Source organism: Lepidochelys olivacea, assembly GCF_965140295.1.
Source record: "Lepidochelys olivacea isolate rLepOli2 genome assembly, chromosome: 22".
In the NCBI taxonomy this organism is placed as follows: domain Eukaryota; kingdom Metazoa; phylum Chordata; order Testudines; family Cheloniidae; genus Lepidochelys; species Lepidochelys olivacea.
The window spans coordinates 10,138,170-10,156,757 of NC_140432.1; the positions used below are offsets into that span (position 1 = coordinate 10,138,170).

The 18,588-nt window shown below is 50.2% G+C and overlaps 1 protein-coding gene across 4 annotated transcripts in view; it reads left to right on the top strand.

Annotated features, from left to right (window-relative positions):
• The first annotated feature begins 2,838 nt into the window (after nucleotides 1-2,838).
• NTM (neurotrimin) overlaps nucleotides 2,839-18,588 on the top strand; it is a 680,436-nt gene continuing 664,686 nt past the window's right edge. For all 4 annotated transcript variants that reach the window (XM_084612039.1, XM_084612043.1, XM_084612044.1 and 1 more), the window contains exon 1: nucleotides 2,839-3,115. In XM_084612039.1, coding sequence (XP_084468165.1) covers nucleotides 3,055-3,115 — 61 coding nt within the window. In that variant the 5' untranslated portion in view covers nucleotides 2,839-3,054. The remainder of the gene's footprint in view (nucleotides 3,116-18,588) is intronic.

Here is an 18,588-nt window from a genome sequence, read left to right on the forward strand (position 1 = left end):
GTGAGTGACAAGACCGTCTCTGCTTGAGTGAGTGACAAGACTTGTCTACCTGGGGAAGTGGACGTGCATAGCTGTAGTAGGATACATTATTTTGTTCCAGCTATGCTGGAATAACGCCTCTGGTGGACACTGTTCTGGAATAATTACTCCACTCCTGGAATAAATGCTAGCCTTGAGGCATAAGTTCCAGAATAGTGCCTATCTGAGGAGGTATTCCGATAAAGCTATGCCATGTGATCATACCACAGATACGGCCCACTGGGAGGCCCAGGGGAAGGAGTTTGCTTGGAATGTTTATTACATCCTTGTGTTTCTACAGACCCCATCACCAGAGTACTTGAGCATCTCACACGATAGTGAATTTATCCTGGGAGTTAGGGAATGAGCCCCATTTTATAGAGGGGGGAAATTGAGGCACAGAGGGGTGAAGTAACTTGCCCAAAGTACCACAGAGTCTATACTAGAGCTGATAATTGATCCCTTCTCCCCTGAATCACAGGCCAGTGTCATAAGCATAAAGCCATCCTTCCCCTCTCTATTTATTCCTTGTCACTTCATTGCCTCTTGCATAATGGGGTGGAGGCTGTCTTCCTCTGGCACGGGTAAGTGAGGGTGGGCACTGTGAAAGGAGCATGTCTTCAGGAAAGAATAGAGGGCGAGGAGCTTGGCACACTGGGTTTGGAAAGCTCTTCCATGCCAAGGGGGAAGGTGAGAATAAATACATCGAGCACCAAGGAAATGATGCAGCATCAAGGCTGGTTTCATTGGCAGAGCAAAGGGGAAGCAGGGGACACAAGATCTGGGGCTGCGCGGGACCTCGCGGAGAAGGATGAGAAGGTTAAAGTCATTACTGGGGCAAGGAGGAGCCAGTGGAGGGACTGGAGGAGGGAAGTGACATCATCTGCTCAGGGAAGGGGGAGATCATCTCAGAAGCAACTTGGTGCTTGTCGGTTCCAGGGAGACAGGCATCCTCCTGAGTACACTTGCAGCACAGCTCACACTAATTGGCATCCTTACCACAGCCCCACTGTGCCAGGTGCTGTACGTACATGGCTATTAAGAGATGGACCTGCCCTGAAGAGCTTTGCTAAACTCAGGGTATGTCTTCAGTGGAAAAAAAAGGGGGGGCTTAAACCCACAGTGAAGACATACGGTACATCTATATTGCAATGAGAGACCTGCAGTACAGCTGCAAAGGACCCAGACTCACGGGGCTTGGGCTGTGGAGCTAAGAATTGCAGCGTAGACATTTGGGCTCTGGCTGGAAACTGGGTGAGACCCCACGTGGGTGAGAGGGGTCTCGGACGCTGGGCTCCAGCCCAAGCCCGAACGTCCACACTGCAATCTTTACCCTGGTGGCCTGATCCCGAGTCAATTGACCGAGGCTCTGAGACTCAGGGTTTTATTGCAGTGTAGACATACCCACAGCCAGTTTGGCAGCTTGCTCTTAACCCCAGGCTCCTCTGTCAGCTTGGACTCGAGCTGATGACCAGAGTGTCAAAGCCCAGTTGCTAGATCTGCACACAGCATTTTAAACCAGCATTTCTTGAAGCCAGGTCCAGATTCATAGGAGTGTTTTAGACAGGAATGAGGCAGGAAGAATCAGCTGGTGGCTATTTTCTAAACAACAAAGGTGTGTGTGGGGGGGTGCAGAGCTGTCCCTTGGGTATGGAAAATTGGAGGCCTCCATGCTTCAGTGTATGTATGTCATGCGGGGGGCACTAGGCTAGCCCAGGGGGTGGGGGTGGGGTTAGGGATGCCTGGGGGGCCAGGCTGGCCCAGGGGGTGGGGGTTAGGGGTGCCTTGGGGGGCTAGGCTGGCTCAGGGGGTTGGGTTAGGGTTTCGGGGGACCATGTCAGCTGGGGGGGGGGGTCAGAAGGGGGCCCATATAGCCTGATTTGTCCTGGGCCTCGCACCCCCTTAGGGGTGGACCCTGTTGTGTGTGGTTGGTCTCACTTCCTTAGGGAAGGAAAACAGGGGCAGAGGAATGAAGTGGCCTCCTGTCTGAAAGTTTCACTGAGCACAAAAATATCCCTTGAAGAAGCCGGAGGAGCAGCTCCCAAACCCTCCCGCTTTCCCACGGCCCAACGTGGAACGGGGGGCGCTTAGGCAGGGGTGCCGGAACAATGGCTGGAGTGGACCAGTGTCCTCCTGGGCTGGGCTGGGCTGAGCTGGCCTGGGGGTGCTGAGAGCCAGTAAACCAAGCTGCCGACCCTGCCTAGCATCACGATGAAGAGGACTTGTGGCACCTCGGAGACGGACACATTTATCACTTGCTGGAGGATTCTCTGCTCCTTGAGGTCTTCAAACTACAATTTGAGGACTTCAATAGCACAGATATAGGTGTGAGGTCTTTTTTAGGAGTGGTGGGTGAAATTCTGTGGCCGGCGTTGTGCAGGAGGTCGGACTAGATGATCATAATGGTCCCTTCTGGCCTAAATATCTATGAATCTATGAATCTGAGCATCCCCCCTCTAAGGTGCCACGAGTCCCTCCTTTTCTTTCTGCGGGGGCTGCGACTCTGAACCCCGGCATCATGATGGAAAAACCACTTCCAGGGCAGGGGGGGCCCAGCAGCCCCTCCTCCCCCCCCGAGGACCCCCGCCCCGGTGGGTTGAAGGAACCCCAGCTTCGCCCTGGCGCCTCTTCTTCCACCTCCGCCGGCACGTGTCTCGGGCAGCGGCCGGCCCGATTCGCGGGGGGTGCGTGCTGGGGCGGGGGGGGGGGGTGTCGCGCTGCCAATCCCTGGCTGGGAACCAATGGCTGCGCGGCGGAGGAGGGCTGGCCGCGGCCGGCTCTCGCCGAGCGTGCCCCGCTGCCCCAGTGCGAGGGGAGAGAGTTACGGAGCCGGGAGTCCCGCTCCTCTCGCTCGTCCTTCGCGCGGGGGGGGCGGTGGCGGGGGGGGAGGAAACGCTGGATGTAAACCTCTCCCCGCCAGCTTTGAGAGCCACCGAGAGCTGTCGGGGAAGGGGAGCGAGGCCAGGAGGCGGTGGGGAAAACCCCCCCCCCCAAAAAACAAACCCGAGCCCCAGCCACCCCGAGAAGAAAAGAAAAATGCACCGCTCCGTGGCTTGGGCGATCTTCGCCGGGCTGGCTGCGCTGTTCCTCTTCCAAGGTAGGGCTTGCGCCGGGCGCGCAGCGCACTTCGGGGCCGGTTTCCAGCGGGGGACTCGGGTCCGAGGCTGCTTGCGGCTCGGTCCCGCCGGCGAGTGCCTGGGGCTGCCGGGGGCGGGGATGTGGGGCTGCCGGGCGCCTCGCTCGCCGGGGCGGCGGGGGGGGGGGTGTTCGGCGCGCCCCGACTCTGGAGCCCGCTGTGGAGACGGGCTGTTACGCGGTATAGTGCCCAGGCGCTGCCTCTCCCGGCAGGGGGGAAGGAAACTTGGATGACTGATTTCCAAACTTCCCCAGGTGCAAAAAAAAAAAAAAAAAAAAAAGCCGACCAAGCAGGAGGGGGGTGGGGGGAAGCTCCCTGTGAACCCCAGAGAGCGGGCTCTGGGCTGAGATTTCGGCGGGCAGCTTCCGCCACCCTGGCTGGCTGAGTCAGTCCGCAGCAGCTGCGGACAGATGTTTTAGTCCGGGGGGGGTTAGTAGAGGGGGGGGGCTGTTTGGCTCAGTGGGGGTGGGGGTGGGGGAGAGGAACCTGTGCGAAAGCTAAAGGGCTCCGCGGCGTGTCTGCTCCGCGCTGCGAAGTTCTCCGGGGGTTTCCGTCTAGAGCTGCGGGGTCCCGGGAGAAGCTCCCGTCCCAGCCCCCGGCGCTGCTGCATCTTTCTGGGCATGGCTCGGAAGGAAGAAGCCCGGGGGCGGGGGGCTGCAGCGCGCGGCTCCGGCATCTCCGCGGGGCGTGCACACTGATTGCACTGTATTATTAATAAGGACCGTCGCCTGCAGCACCCTTCACCCTCCGATCTGCCCCTGCTCCGCTTTATTAGCTGGAGCGGAGGGCAGCAAGGTAACGCCCCCACCCAGTGGGTCCGGCAGCGTCTTGTGCGCTCAACGACTCTGTCCTCTGGAGCCGAGCAACTTTATTCCTCGAGGAAAGCGGCCTCCAGCAGGCTGCGAAAGGCTGGTGTGAGGATGGGGATACTGGGCCCGGGGGGAGGGGGGGGCGGAGTCAAGAGACGGTCCCTTCTGCTCCCCATGTGTCTGGCTCGCTTTGTGTTTCCACTGGCAAGGTCATTCCATACACCTGATTAAATACTTTGCTGGTAATCCGCTCTGCCCCTCCTGCTGAGGTCAATTGAGTTGATGAAGTCTTAATACAGCCGGGGGCCAGAGAGAGAGCCGTCCCCCTGGGGGGGTCTTTACGCCTGCATTGAAGCCAGCCGGGAGCTCTTATGTAACCGCCGGGCCCGGGGCAAAGCCGGGGGTTGCCTTTTGAAGAGGCTGCGGGCTGAGTTTTGCGAGGAAAAAGGGACCCAGCTGCTTCCCCTCCCCTTCCCCCCCCCGCGCTGCTCTGGAGAGCCAGCGTCTGTTTGCCTCAGATTCCTTGCAGCCAGCTGGAGCTGCCCTCCTGGCCTGGGTGCCCGGAGGGAGCTGCCTTCTGAGGGTGGCCTCAATGTGCCACTTGATTACATAATGCTGAACGCTGCTGCCCGGTCCCTCCATCTGGCTCTGCCCCTGGCCCCTGAGGGCAGGGCTGTTGGCAGGGGTCAATTTCAGAAAAATTCTGGGGGGAAGGGCCCAGCTGAGTCAACTGATATGTAAGACCATAAGAATGGCCTTATGGGGTCAGACTAATGGTCCAGCAGGACCCATGCCAGGTGCTTCAGAGGGAATGAACAGAACAGAAAATTACTGACTGATCCTTCCTCTTTGCCAGAAGCTGGGAGTGGTGGCAAACGAGTGATTATCTTGTATCCTGCCAAGTCTTGCCCCATAGCAAATGACACCCCTGGTTTATGGGTTACAATAAATCCCCTTTCCATCCTGTCTGCACTGGTTTGGGATTAGGCTTTACACAGCATCCCAGGCACCAGGGAGGATTCTGGGTGCCATGCACAGTGAATTCCCTAGCTCTGGGGCCCCGTGCATGGAGGTAGTTTTGAGGGGTGCTCTTGGATACGAAGGGCCGGGTCCACAGCTGGTGTAAATCAGTGTTGCTTCATTGGCTTTATTGTGCATTTATGCCAGCAGAGGGTTTGGCCCTAGGTGTTTAACAAGGGCAGGCGGCAGTCTCCTGGCTGTCTGCTCCCTTCCCTTGAGAGGTTAAAGCAGAGGGTTGCCTGCATGTTGAATCCCCAAGGGCTGTGCTGGCCACTTGGCCTGAGCCACATTTGTGCAAGAAACCCATGCCGCAGTGCAGCCAAAGCAGCTTAAATCCACCAGCCATCAGAACTTAAGCTCACAGGTCCTCTCGTCCCTCTCCTTATGGTTCCAGGGCCTGTCTTGCTGTAAGACAGTGTTTTCCACATGTTGCTCCCTGAATTTCTCTGTGCATGCCATTGACAGATTTAGTGTGGCGAGAGGAAGTTGCTTGCCCTTTGCTCAGCTCTCCCAGTGATGGACATCGCTTGGTCCATAAGTCAACTTTAAAATTGGATATAAAAATAGATATCTTTAATCTCAAGCATCAAAGCTGGTGCAGGGGTACGTCACTGTTGTCAGGCCATTTGTTTATTTTATTTGAAGGAGGAGGAAATGCCAGTCTGCCAGCAATCTCAGTTGGATCAAACTTCCACCATTCTTGGGCAGCCGTGGTCTGCTATGCAATGATCCACCCCTATTGCATTGATTCACTGAGGCTACTTAGGATGCAGTTCACATTCCAAGTCATTTTTCTCCTCCTCTCTATCTTTAAGCTTGCGCCTTCTGCTGGGGCTGCTACTTCCTGTCTTTTTCTGCATCTTGAAAAGGTGTCTGGTGCCCACAGCAGGTGCGTAACTCTCCCCCTGCTTCCAAGCTTTGTGTAGGAGAGAATTTCCTTGGTATCAGTGCTGATTCATGGAGAAGAGATGGTGGGGAAGGCAGATGATCAGCTCCCTAGGGCTCTGGCCTCTACCAAGAGCTGAGGTTGATTGGTAAGAGATTGGTAAGATTCTGATTTCCGTGGTGTCAGTGGAAAGCAGAAGGAGCTGTCCCTTAAGCACACGCCTCCCTGCTCCTGAGTTAGACCCAGCATAAGGGTGTTGCTGCTTTCTCCCTATTTTTCTTTCTAGCAATTGGATCATTTCTTCTTAGGAAGACTTGTTCCTGTTAATACTTTCTGATCAGTTTGGTTTGATCCCCTTTTCCTTTTTGATACCCCTACTCCTGCAATCTCATTTTCTGTGTCTGGTAATCTTTCCCTTTTCCATGCACACAGATGGCTGCGGGAGGGTGCATTCAGATCACCCCCCAAATGGTCCCACCCTAATCATCAAAACCGAATTCACTTAGCTGCCATTAAGTATCTCTGGCATCAGCAGAATTCCAAACAAGGTTCTTCCTCTGTCATGGTCAAGGGGCAGGAAATTAACTTGGCCTTCCAGGGGAAGGAAAAGGAATAGCTTGGGTCCTGCTTCCTGTCAGCAGGATCCATTCTGTGCTGCGTTTGTGCTCTAGAACCAGAGGAGTTGTATGGACCAGAGTTGCAAAAGTGACTTAACTGGCACTGTTGAGCCATGTCAGAAGTTGGTGGAGAGGATAGCAGCGCCATGTGCAGCAGGGCAGAGACGTAGCATAACCAGGAAATGTCTGAATGGCATGTTTAAAAATGTAAATATCACCAAATTTTTTGGGGGGGGGGGTGGGGTGGGGTTTGGAAAATGCTGATTCTACTAAACTGACATCCTTCATGGAAAAGGGTTAGTTTCAAAAATGGGGGTGGGGGGGAGAGAGGGAGTTTTGAAGTAGTCCAAACAAGTCTGCTCTGACAGTTTTGAAAGAAAAGTTCTGCTTTTTCAGTTCAAAAGAATGTTTTGTTAAGAAATTTAAGTTATTTTACAGTATTCAAAAAAGGTAAGAAAACAAATGAAAACTGCAGTACTTAGAAATGACTGGAAATGAAATGTTCCGACTGAGCTGGTCCAGATGTCTGTCTCACAAATTGTTTTGAGATTTTGACTTTGTCCTGATTTGGGATAGGAAAAAAATGTCAATCTCAACAATTCCGAATCTCAAAGACGTCTGAAAACCTGCCCCCTCGTTCTTTAGCTCACATGTTAGTTTGGTGCATGGGAACCAGGAGGCCTGGGTACAGCAGATTAAACTGTTTTTTGTTTTTTTTTTTAAAGTGTTTTGGACAAGTGTTTTGTTTCTTTTAGTTTCCACTTTTTTCCTTTGACAGTTCTAGAACTGGGTTCTGCTCCCGCTGGCAGGATCGTTCAGTTATGATCCTGCCTCTATGTCCATTGCTGTTATGTTGGCCAACGCTCTGGAGACTGACCTGAGGACCTCCAGAGCTTAAAGCATCAGCTGCTTTAGTTTAAGAGACAAGGCTCCCTCGCGAGCCCCGTAACAGACTCCTGTTCTCTGTGGATTGGGCATAAAGGGGTACATATAGCCCACACTCACCAGTGGGCTCTGCTAACATACGCTACAGCTGTCCGCAAACTTCATACATGTGTTATGGATTTTAGGTGGGCTGGTGAGTGGTACATGTCTCCTTCTGTCCCGATCCGCTGAGGATGGGAATTGTTCCAGCCTCCTGCTAAAAAGTCGCACTAGATTCAGAAGGGGGGAAAAAAAATCCTCTGGCAGTTTATGCTGCAGGATGACTACCAATGAATGCCTGTGTTTAAAAATATATATATCTCATAGATATCGACTTCTTTCTGTAAGTATCAAGATTTATTGTCCCTTGAAGAAAATATTGAGTTAGTTTCGCTTTGGTCAATATTTACCACTCAGGTCAATAACACTGGATATTCACCCCAACAGCAGCTTAATAGCTAATAATAATAATAATCAATATGTACAGAATTAGATAACCCAGTTATAGCACACAAGAGGAAAGACGTTATAGAATCATAGGACTGGAAGGGATCTCGAGAGGTCATCTAGTCCAGCCCCCTGCACTCATGGCAGGACTAAGTATTATCTACACCATCCCTGATGTTTTATCTATCTAACCTATCTAAGGTGCTTATTTGGTACCCACAACTGTAGGAACTGAGCACCTCACAATCTTTAGTGTATTTATCCCCCAAACAGCCCTGGAGATATCCCCATTTTGCAGATGGGGAATGGAGGTGTAGAAAAGCTAACTGACCTGCCCATGGTCACACAGGATGGTCTGCAGGCTTTACTGGTCAGTGGCCTGATTTCTGAGACTTGCTGAGCATCTGCCATTCTTGACAACTTTCATGAGGGGTGTGGGTACTCAGCACCTCGGAAAATGAGGCCGCTAATGGGATTAATTAGCACATTCCTGAGGCCCAATGGATTAAAACATGAACAAAATAGACCTCATGTCCCTAAAGGGCATCCTTGAGACCAAGGTACATTGAGGAGAAATAGGGTCTTGTAGGTAAGGCACTACACTGAGATACAGGAGACTGGGTTTCAATTTGTGCATCTCTCTTAATTGCTTGGTGCCTCAGTTTCCCTATCTGTAACTATCTGTCACACTCTCGTTCCTCACGGGGGAATGGTAAGGGTAAATTCGTTCATATGACCATGCTTGGCAGGGTGGCATGGAGGAAGACTGTGAGGTTCTGTAAATAAAGACCTTTGGCTGGTAGCGGGCAATAGACTGTGTGGAATCTGCTGATTTGGGTTCCCATTGTTATTACTTACTTGTTATATGTATTGCAGTAACACCTAGGAGTCCCAGTCACGGAGCAGGACCCAACCGTAGCTCTACAAACACAGAACAAAAAGCTGGTCCCTGCCCCTAGGAGCTTACAGGCTTAAGTAGAAGAGAAAAGAGACCACAGATGGCTCCAGGCAGATAGGGGAGTACAAGGAAACAGTGACCCAATGCTGCTCGGCATGACGAGCAGTGGTCTCAACACATCAATTGCCTCACCATTGTCAAGCGCCCTGTAGGCATCTCACACACCCGTTCCCAGTAGATTCCAGCTGCGGGTTTCATGAGTTTGGAATCCAGACCAAAGTCAGCTGAAAGCTGGGGGACAGTGGTGAATTTAGACCAAAACCTTTCCATATTGGGACACGTTGCCAAAAACCCTCTCTGGGCTCCGGAGATGGCAACAAGAATTGTATGAACCTCCGGCTGGTTTACTCAACGCCAACAAGCGCTGCTGGAATTTAGCTTTTATTTCGGTGGTGTCAGGCCGTGCTTCATTTGTAATGAAATTTTTTTTTTTTTTTTTTTACTTTCATAACTGACGTGCCAAGCCCAGAGGTGCTGTGGCTATGAACTGCCAAGCCTAGAGGTGCCTGCCGGGGCTTAGCACACATGAAGCACTAGTGTCAGGACAGTGATATTTTCTCAGATCCCTGTGTTTGAAGCACCGTCACCTCCTGGGTGGAATGTCCCAATCAACCAAAAACAACGAGGAGGACTTGTGGCACCTTCGAGACTAACACATGTATTTGGGCGTAAGCTTTCGTGGGCCATCAACCAAGTAGTTGTGCCTTTTCCTCTCTGGGATGCTGCTCCCTTAGCAAACTGGGGGATAGGATTTATTCCCTCAGAAATACCCCAATGCTGTTCCACCTCAGAAGGGGGTGGGGTTTGGGTACCACACGCAGTGTGTGTGTGTTGGGGAGCGGGGAGGGGTTGTGGTGTGGCTGGCAGATGTGCAGATCCACAAACTCTTCTTGGTCACGTTCCCTGTCCAGGGGAGCTGCCACAGAACAGCCTGGCAACAGGGAGGATTCCCTCCCCATAAAGCCTGAAATACCCAGCATGCAGTCCACACCCTCCAGCTGCATATTGGAATCAAGGCTTTGGCCATGCCGGTGGCCACGCATGTATCCCACCGGGTGTCAGTCTGGTATCTTTCACCAGCACTAAAAAGCTCTTTACTTATATGGCCAAAGCCCTACAGGTAGAGCCAGGTAGTTGAATGGGCACAACAGAAAGAGGCAAGATGCTTAAGAGAGCTGATTATGACTCCTTGATCTTCAGGCTGGATTAACACTGGCCCCAGTCTGAGCTCAGTTTAGAACTCGACATTCTGGGAGCTGCTCGACATTCTGTCAACGAGTCACAGCTCCCGAGGTGCCTTCTACCAGCTGGGAATGGCCAGAGGATATTGTGCACCTGCTACAATCCTTCCACCCCATTTTTGGCAGGGACTGCAGGGGCAGTGATATAGGAATCAGGTAGGCCAATTTAGGCTCAGTGGGGAATCCCCAATAGGGGAGATGTGACAAGTTTCCAAGAGCCAGAGTGGAACAAAGGGAGCAGATAAAAGGCCCAGGATCTGATCATCATCATCTCTAATTGTCCATCTGGAAGACTTGCCATCCCATAGGTGTCTGTAGGAACCTCCGAACTAGATCAGACAGGGATCCATCTACTCCTGTGTCTGGCCATGACCAGCACCAACTGCTTCAGCGCACAAAACCCTGCTACGAGAGAGAACCTGCCCCAGGAAAACTACCTCCTTTCCCCCTCCCCACTCCCAATCTACCTGACATATATATCCGCCTGATCTCCCTGTCACCTGGCTGTGCTTTTGACACCCCTGCCTCCATAGATTTAATTTGGTGCAGTCGATATTCAAAGCCTTGGTTCATTTATTTTCTTGCTGCTTTAGCTTAAAAAACAAGTCCTTATTTATTTTTTCCGTATGGGGGAAAAATACTGATCAGTTGACAGATCTGGGTCAAGCTAGCAGGGGTTGCTGTGTTCCACACTGGTTTAACATAAAGTAGGAAGAGGAGAGCTGGCCTGCACTTTGCAGAGATCTTGTAATCACATCACTGAGTTGTGAGCAGTGCTGGCGAGGTCTGGCACCCCTCGGTAGCCAGCAAAGTGCACTGGAGATTCTGCTCTGATCTGAGGGATCATGAGAGAGCTTCTCTGCATCTGTTTTCCTTTCCCTAATATAAGATGTGGCAACAGAGGGTGGACTCTCTGTGCTTAGTTCAGGGGAAATTCACTAAGGCTATTAGGCAATCTTTTGGACAAAATGTTTTTTCGTTGGAAATGTGGCTTTGTTGCAACTGTGACTTGTTTTCAGAAACGCATCAGTTTGAATGTGAAGCTTTCTTAGGTCCAGGATGGAATTTCGGGTCCAAGTGAGTGAGGGCAAAAGCAACCCCCAGAATTGCTGATAGCCCAGTGGTTCAGGGACGCACCTGGGAGATACAGGGTTCAAATGCTTATTTCGACTGACACAATTCCAGGCTGTTGGTTATTTGCGGGTGGGCTGTGGGGAAGGGTCTCTCCTGCTCTCTGAATTTCAAAAGGTCTCAGTTTCTTCCTGCCTCAGAATAAAAATAAATTCCAAAACTTCAAAATTTTCCAGGAAACAGAAATGGTTTCTGGCCAGCGATAAAATTCACCCCTGTGAAGGGGCATGTGTACCCGCTAGGATGAAGTGGGACTTAACTTGAGCACAGACCTCATACTGTCCATCTGGTGAATTTCACCCTGAGAGAGCCAATATCTGGCCCTGCTTCCACAGAAGACAATGGCAAAACTTTCACTGATGTACGTCAGCGTAAGGTGAAACTCTTACACCTCTGATCCACTTTGAGCATTCAGTTGGAGGTGAGAATTAGGGCTGGTCTACGCTCAAAACTCTCATCAGCATAGATACGTGTCTCAGGAGTCTGAATAATCCACATTCTGGAGAGAGGTAGCTGTTCCAACCTAACCGCTCATGGAGACAGCGCTAGGTCAACAGATGAATTCTTCTGTTGGGAGAACCCCTCCTGTCATCACAGTGAAAGGCTACGCTGAAGTGCTATAGTGACGTGGCTGTCACCTGACTCTCCCCATTTTAGATAGGGGGACTAGGCCAGGGTGCTTGGTGTGTACGACCCTGCAGGGCCATTCTGCTGACTGCTAGACTAGGTGGGCCTGAAAGGGTGGAGAATCCCTTTGTGGCAGAGGGACACTGGAGGCAGGAAGGCCCCAGCCAAGCTCAGAAATGAGTTCAGGGCAAAACTTACATTTGCCAGGTAATACAAAGGGAGGGGTAAGTTTGGAGCCAGTCAGGATAGGTGTGTCTGCTGTGCTAGGGGTGGGATGGGATTACCACCTGTTGAGAGGGTTAAGAGTATTAATAGCATTTGCGAGATTTGCTCAGGATTACACAGCATGGTGTTCGCAAAGCTGAGAATAGACCCCAGGAATCCTAACTCCCAACTGACCTGCCCTAACGGTTCAACCACATTCTCCTCTCAGAACTAAGCCAGGAGTCCTGGCTTCTTGTTGCTGGCTTAAATTTTCTAGCCAGGCACCATCCCCCCTCTCAGAGGTGGGAATAGAACCCAGAGGTCCTGGCTCGCAGTCCCTTGATGCAGTCCTGTATCCTTTAACGAGGGGAAAATCTCCCACCGACTCCACTGGAAATGTTTGCCTGAAAAAAAGAGTTTGCTCAGGCCCAAGAGCCATGATATTGAACTGCCTAACCCTGTTCTCTTCCTTTACTCCCCAGTTCACTGGGGTAAGCAAAGGGCCGATGACCCCAAACGCGACCGCCAAGCCAGCCCGTGATGCTTGCACGCCTCAGGTCCTGCAGCATCCCGGAAAATTTGGGAGCTGTGGCTCCAGCAGCCACCTGGCTTCTCCTTTCAGAAGCCTGCTCCTTGCTCTTGGTTAATAATAAATCAGAGGTGATGTCTTCACCCTGCTCTCTGTTATCTCCTGCCAAGAAGGATATCATGGATTTTTGATGCGCCTACAGTTAATATGTCCAGCGCTGAAAGCTGTTGTAAATTAATTGGCCCTTTGACCCCCTTGTCCCGTCAACTGTTCTCACGAAAGACAATATCCAGTTCTTGGCATCCTCCCCTCTCTCCCTTTCTTCTATTCGCCCCTCTCCTGCATGTTCAGCCTGCTAATCAGAAGGAGCCTAAGCAGGCCTCCGAAGGAGCTGTAATGCAGAGCTCTAGGCAGAGGAGAAGCCTGGGGCTCCAAGAAGGAGGTGGGAGCTTTTGTAGCAGGTGTGTCTAGAAGCCAGGAGCCCAGCGAATCAACGTGAATAAATTACGGGTTGCTGGAATATTTCCTTTAAAATGCCAAGGACACTGAGATTGAAGCTGGCCCTGCTACCTCCACTTTTCCTTGGAAAGACGAATGGGGACATTGTCGAACTGCCAGCATCTCCATGACCCCAAACCAGAGCGGCTGCTGTGGCTGAGTCCGAGGGCCCGATGCTGTGACAGGCGGCGCGCCCCTTTGGAGGAACTGGGCACCCTCCACTCCCACTGATGTCAGCGGGAGCTCCGAGCGCTCAGCACCATGAATGAGCAAGTCCCCCCCACCCTCCCCACGCAAGACAAACAAGCTGCATGTCACACAGGGCGTTTGTGACCAGAAAAGTGTCTGTCAAAGACGTTGTGAGGTTACCTGGGCCCTGATTTCCACAGGAACTCAGCATAGCTGACTTCACCCTGAGTTGTGGGGTTCCAGGCCCTTGAAAATCAGACCCATATTGTTGCCCCTGTGGAGTGAGCTGCGGGAGCGTAGTGATTAGAGTAGCAAACTGCCAGGAAGAAGCATGGTCTTGTACTTAAGCATTGGGCTAGGATCCAGGAGATCTAGATTTATTTCCTGGCTCTGCCACTGATTTCTTGGTCAAGACATTTCACCTCTTGGTGCCTCAGTTTCCCATCTGTAAATTGAGGATAATAATCCCTACTTTCTCCCCCCTTTGCATTGCCTGTTTAGATTGTAACCGCTTTGGGGGCGGAGACTCTCTTCTCCCATGTGTTTGTGGAATGCCCAGCACAGGGGGGGCTCTGGTTTCAGCAAGGTTCTCTTGTTACTGTTACAGTGGCAAACTCTCAGTCTGCCAAGACCATGAATGGGAGACGCTGGCCTGTTAAAAGGCCAACAAAGACCCAAAGATGAAACTCAACCAGGAAATCAGAGGGTGGATCTTGAAGTGAAGTAAAGCGAGGTTTGTTGTTTTAATACCATCCTGCCCCTTTTAAATCTCTCCTGCCCTGCAGAAGGAAATCCACTGAATAACACTGAGTTCCTGACTTTTTGCATTTTCTTTTAAATTGCTACATTCCCTTCCTGCAGCACTGATGCAATAATTAAAGGTGACAGGGCAGCATGTATAAAAGTCTTCTCTATGTCCACAGCCAGAAATAGCATTCTCAGTAACTGGCCAAATAGTGGGACAGCACCAGCATTGTTTGGCACAGAAATCAGTTTGGGTTTAACATCGCTCCCAATAAGGTGTATTTAAGACCGGTGCTGGCTGGGAGCATGCTGGGATATTCCTGAAGCCAAAGCAAATTGTCAGCGAGTACAGCATTAAAAATTGCATTATTTATTGCTCATTTTCGTGCCACTTTTCTGCAGGTCAGTGTTGCACATCTCCAGCTTCCCACAGTGACATCACATTAACAGCCAGCTCTGAAGTCTCCCCCGGCCCAAAATAAATAAATAAACTACGCTTATTCCTTCTGATGCACTTGTGTTTATGTAAATGTCTGGAAAAGCCCCTTTCAACTCATTTCAGAAGCTTAAGGTCTTCATACAAAGCCTCTCATTGGAAAATATCAGAAAGTGAAAAGCAACTTGGAAGACCATGAATTAGCAGCTCATTGTCTGTGTGTGTAAAGATGACTGTATTGGATGTGGCTGTGTTACAAATGGGAACTCCCTTGGGATTCAGTAATCAAACACGTGGCAACAGGTTGTCTGTTTCAACAGCAACTGGTTAATCAAAGGAGATTTGCAGCTAATCCAGACAGAACAGAGGGCACATCCAGGAGAGGAGCATACGGATGATGCAAGAAGGAAAATGGGGCTAAAGTATTTCAGACCTGCACCTGTCTATGATTTGTCTGAAGAGACATGGTGGTCGGCGTTGGGATGGGTAGGACCTAGAGGATGGTATAGGGTGTGGTTTGTTATGGGGCTGCAGCCAGCGCTCGGTGGCCGTAAGGTGTGTCAGACATGATTGGATCCATGAGGGGCGGTGAGCCAACCTCCAGCTTTCAGCGTGTCTGCCCAACTGGCAGCCAGGGAATAAGCGATTCGTGGATCGCCTGCCCTCGCTCCCCTGTAGCTGAGTGTGGCGGGAGGGCGTGTGAAAGAGGGAGAGAGGTTGTGAGGGAAGTGTGTGTTTGAGGCAGAGCGTGTGTCAGAGAGGGAGACTGTGTGTGTGTGTGTGTGTGTGTGTGTGTGTGTGTGTGTGTGTACGAGCGTAGGGCCAGCAACATGCAAGGTCACTGCGAGCATGGCCTAGTGCATGCAGACTCTGAGAAACACCCTCCTCTTGGCTGAGGGCTTGACTCCCCTATGGGGACTATAGCTCTGCTGGTATAACCCTGTGGCGTAGACGGTCCGACAGAAGGGGTTCTCCGTAAGCACTCTCTGTCAGTCTAGCTCTGCCTGTCCTGGGGGTTAGGCAGGCATAGCTCTGGCACTCAGGGGTGTGGATTTTTCACACCCTGAGCGGCGTAGCTCTGTTGACCTAGATTTTAAGCACAGACAAGACCTGAGAGTAACTCTCTGTTACGGTAGGTGCCTGCTCTTTCTTACCCTCCCCCACAAAGCAGCGGGGCGCTGACTGCTCCTGGGAGGCAGAGGGCTGTCTCTAGCTGTGCTCCTGTAAATCAAACACCTTACAAACAGGCTGTGCCAGGCCTTTTCCCGTCAGCTGGCCCCGCAGTCTGTGATGTCTCCTGGATCTTTTTTTATTTTGGGGGTTTTTTTTGGTCTCTTCCCTTTCCTTATGTTAATTTCCCACCTGAGCACCAAGTACTTTATAAATAGCAAATCTAAAATGAATTTCCTAGCTGCAATCATTAGCTCCCTTGACATCCATTAAACATTCACACAAGCAGAGTGAAATGACAAAAGGGATTGATTTTTTTTTTTTTTTTACAGTGTGCTTAAAAGGGAGTGGGGGGGGAAGAAATACGTTGACAAGGCTTTTCTCAGATCCCCCATCTCATGAGGAATTTGTGATGACTTCTATGTTACCATTGAGGAGAGGGGGAGGGAGCACAGAGAGAAAAATCCCCCCCCCCCCCCAGCCCCTCAACCACTGCACATTTAGCTTGGATCCATCAACCACATGTGCCTGGTAAACATAAAGTTAGTTACCTGGCGCTGGCTGTTGAGATGAATATGTCAGAAGTAATGCTTCAGAACACACAGGGGTTGGAGGGGATGGCGGAGGGAGAGGAAAATATCCAATTTATGGCAGAGCTACTGGCAGAATAAATGTGAGGATGCAATAGTTGGGAGCCAGTGAGCCACTGCCGTGCGAGGCACTGTGGCTGAAAATTTAACTTTGATTTCAATTTTCATATTTGTCAGCAATAATTAGATTCAAGAAATGTTTTTATCGCGGTTCTAAAATACTAATAAGTAGCTGCCTTTGTAGTATGGTTAATGGAGTCTTTTCTTCCTACGTGGCTAGAAAAATTCCATTAAAGGGAAAAAGTCCTAGTATATTACTGCCCTTCCACACGCATTGACTTTTGCTGCCGAGGTAATCTCCTTGCTCTAACCACAGGGACAGTGGCTGGGAATGGAAGTTTGGGGTTTAATAGTCCACCAGTGTCCATCAGTTGTGACCCACGCACACTTCCACTATTGGGCAGGGGAGTGAGTGTGGAAGAAACACATCTGGTAAAGAGCCATTCGAAGCCTGGGCTTTTATGTGTGAGTCTCACTGGGGCCTGGGCAATGTGGTGTGTTCATCGAATTTATAGTTAGGCAGTGGTCACGTACTTAGAATCATAGAATCTCAGAGTTGGAAGGGACCTCAGGAGGTCATCTAGTCCAACCCCCTGCTCAAAGCAGGACCAATCCCCAACTAAATCATCCCAGCCAGGGCTTTGTCAAGCCTGACCTTCTCTGCTCATTGATGATGTCCTGTGGCTTATTACAAATGCTCCGTTCCTTTTGCATTCCCCAGCAAGTCAGTTAGGCCCCAATCCTGCACCGTGACCGTCAGTGGGCAGCAACGGGGAAGAGCCCTTAAGAACAAGTTCCACTTGGATTAGGCCTTTTCATGCAAAGATCTCAAAGCCCTTCCCAGGCATGAGTTCACTGAGCCTTGCTGCAGCCCCGGGAGCTGGGATGTAGCCATTACCAGAGCTGGCTGGAAACGGTTTCCATTCCTTGCCATAACAATTGAGATTTTGAACGTTGATCCCACCCCAAACTGAGACAAAAATTTGAAAGAGCTTTAAAATTTTTCATGAACCGAAAATCCTAAAAAAAAAAAAAACTTGGCTCAGTTCATTTGAAATGTTTTGTTTCAATTTTGACTTTTTTAAACGTTGTTTACATTTTTTATTAATTAAAATGTGTAAACAAAAAGATGTTTGGACCCAAGAAACGGAACTTTTTCATCTAGAAAATGCTCAAATGGGAATATTTTGACAATTTTTTCAATTTTTTTTTTAAATGGGAAATTAATTGAAACCGCCCCTTCCCTACAAATACTTTTTCAGTTTCAATGAACCAGCATTTTCCAGTGGGGGAAAAGCGTTTTGTCGAAAGACTCCCAGCCAGTGATAGTCAGTACTCCTCTTTCACATGTGGAGAACCGGAGAGTTCTAGGCCATGTCTACATGAGAAGTCACACCAATTTGACTTGATCTAGTTAAACAGGTACAGAGCCCTGCATGTATTCTTCTATTTTAGTTTAAGAGATTGGTTTATTTAAATGTAGCCAATGCCAATTCCTAATTGACTTAAACCGAACCAAAATAAGTCTGGTTTAAACAGAAGTAGGAGTAGCCACATGGCCAGTTGCACTTGGTTTGGCTAAATCGGTTTAACATTATATCTGAAGATAAATCTGTGCAGACAAACCGTTAGTCTTGTCTTGTCCAGATTTTCACTCGAAGCAAGTGCAAGCCATGAATAGAATCCAGAAGTCTTGGCTTCCATTGCCATATTCTAACCATCAGACAATTCTCCTTGTTGGAAGATGGCGTGAGGTAAAGGAAGAGGAAGGTGGTGCTGTTTGCCGAACAAGTCCTCTGTCCTCTCCACCAATGCCAGTTATCTAATAATCAGCAATATCTGGGGTAACCCTTCTAAGGTCCCTCCACCCCTTCCAAGCTCCTGAGGAGTGATAGCTTTATGCCGTGACAGTTGTGCCAAGGAATCCAGCAGGAGGCACTGTCCTCATATTTATTTTTATATTTTCTGTAGATTTTGCTCACTGCTCATCCTAGACTCCGGCCTTTTGTGCTAATTAAAACAAACCAGCCATATTCCATCAGAAAATGTAATCCTCTACGCAAGGGACTAACCAAACAGCGAAGGACAAACTGCCTTTCCCCTCCTCAATAACAAGAGCCCATCAGCTGTACTAAGCAGTCAGCCAGTCCCTCGTGTATCCATCCCATCAATCTGTCTCTTGCAAATGCCCTTCAGTAATGGCCTGGCCTTTGCCAAATGGTTAATATATCCAGGCCCTGGTGGGTCAAGGGAGGGGAGCAAGCTCCAAATCAGAGGACCATTGCCCTACCAGCAGCCTGCTTAAAAAAAAAAATAAAAAAATCCCTCTTGGTTTATTTATCACCAAGCATGCC